The following is a 1539-nucleotide window of genomic DNA, read 5'->3' on the forward strand; positions in this document are numbered from 1 at the left end:
CCCACCAGCATGCCTGGCTAATTTTTGTATTTTTAATGAGATAGTGTTTCACCATGTTGGCTAGGCTGGTCTCGAACTCCTGACCTCAGATAATCTGCCTGGGTCAGCCTCCCAAAGCGCGGGGATTACAGGCATGAGCTACCACACCCAGCCAGTTTCTCTTTTTATAAGAAGTCCAAAGATAAACAGTACTGAGTGTGGTAAATTAAAGAACTAAAAAGAATTTCCAGGACCTAGGGTCATGAGAACCATGCTTACACACTCAGGATACCCCAAATGATTCTTCACATTGATCTCTGTTTCCAGAGAACTCTCTTTAGAGCCCCTTTAACCTCTGCGTTCCTAAGGCTGTAGATGAGGGGGTTCAGCATCGGGTTGAAAAGGCTGTAAAACAGGGAAAGGATCTTCCTCTGTTCTTGAGAATGGCTTGACCTTGGTGCCATGTACATGACGATGGCGCTGCCAAAGAAGAGCCCCACCATGCAGAGATGGGAGGAGCAGGTAGAGAAGGCCTTTCTGCGGCTCTCCCCAGACTGGATCCTCAAGATGGCCACCAGGATGCGCAAATAGGAGACCAGCACGAGGCAGAGCGGTCCCACTAAGACAAACACAGAACCAGCAAAGAGGACCACCTGGTTGAGCCCAGTGTCAGCACAGGCCAATTTGAACACGGACATGATTTGACAGAAAAAGTGGTCGATCTTTTGTGGGCCACAAAAAGGCAGCCTCAGAATAAGAGTGATATGGACTAGAGCCAAGAGAAAGCTAAATATCCAGCAAGTTGAGGCCAGGATAGTGCACACTCTCCAGTTCATAATGAGGGTGTATTGCAAGGGGTGACAGATTGCCACATACCGATCACAGCACATCACCACCAAAATCAGACACTCCGTAATAGCAAACGCCAAATACAAAAAAGTCTGAAGTATGCAAGTAGCAAAGGAGATGACTTTTTTGTGCATCGCAAGATTTGCTAGCATCTTAGGGACAGTGCTCGAGGCATAGGATATGTCCACAATGGCCAGGTGTGACAGGAAGACATACATGGGTGTGTGCAGTCTAGAGTCCAGGCAGATGAGCCCCAGGATAATCCCATTTCCCATCAGGGTGAAGCTGTAGAATAGCAAGAAAAACCCAAAGAGGAACAACTCCAGAGCCGGGTCCACCTGGAATCCCAGCAGGATGACTTCTGTGATCCAGGTCCGATTGCTTTCCATGTTCTCGTGACAAAAAAAAAATCCTGTGATGTACTTAAGACAGAAATTTCACAGCTGATGGGAGAAAATTAAAAAAACATTTCATTATAGGGCATGAATTTTATGCCAGAGGCCACAAATCAGTATTTCATGGGTCCATCCAGCCCAAAGTCCTCTGATGTTGACTCACAAATTTGGCTTTTAGAGATATTTAAAATCTGTAGTTATTGATTAATATTAAAAACTAGGAGATTTCATGTTAAAATTGATGTCTCTAGCTTCCTTTGAGAAAAATAGATTTGTCATTTCATGATATTCACTGAAAGCAACAATCAGCTAAATC

At 44.8% G+C, this 1539-nt stretch overlaps 1 protein-coding gene across 1 annotated transcript; it reads right to left on the bottom strand.

Annotated features, from left to right (window-relative positions):
- Positions 1 to 237: 237 nt before the first annotated feature.
- On the bottom strand, positions 238 to 1274 carry LOC104674936 (olfactory receptor 2A12). Its single transcript, XM_010379421.1, has one exon. The coding sequence runs from the start codon at positions 1215 to 1217 to the stop codon at positions 285 to 287; it is 933 nt and encodes a 310-aa protein (XP_010377723.1). The 5' UTR covers positions 1218 to 1274; the 3' UTR covers positions 238 to 284.
- Positions 1275 to 1539: the final 265 nt, after the last annotated feature.

The sequence above is a fragment of the Rhinopithecus roxellana genome, chromosome 6 (genome assembly GCF_007565055.1).
Source record: "Rhinopithecus roxellana isolate Shanxi Qingling chromosome 6, ASM756505v1, whole genome shotgun sequence".
Classification (NCBI taxonomy): domain Eukaryota; kingdom Metazoa; phylum Chordata; class Mammalia; order Primates; family Cercopithecidae; genus Rhinopithecus; species Rhinopithecus roxellana.

Excerpts from the sequence above, each read along its gene's own strand:
- LOC104674936 (XM_010379421.1), bottom strand. The coding sequence starts at position 1,217 with ATGGAAAGCAATCGGACCTGGATCACAGAAGTCATCCTGCTGGGATTC.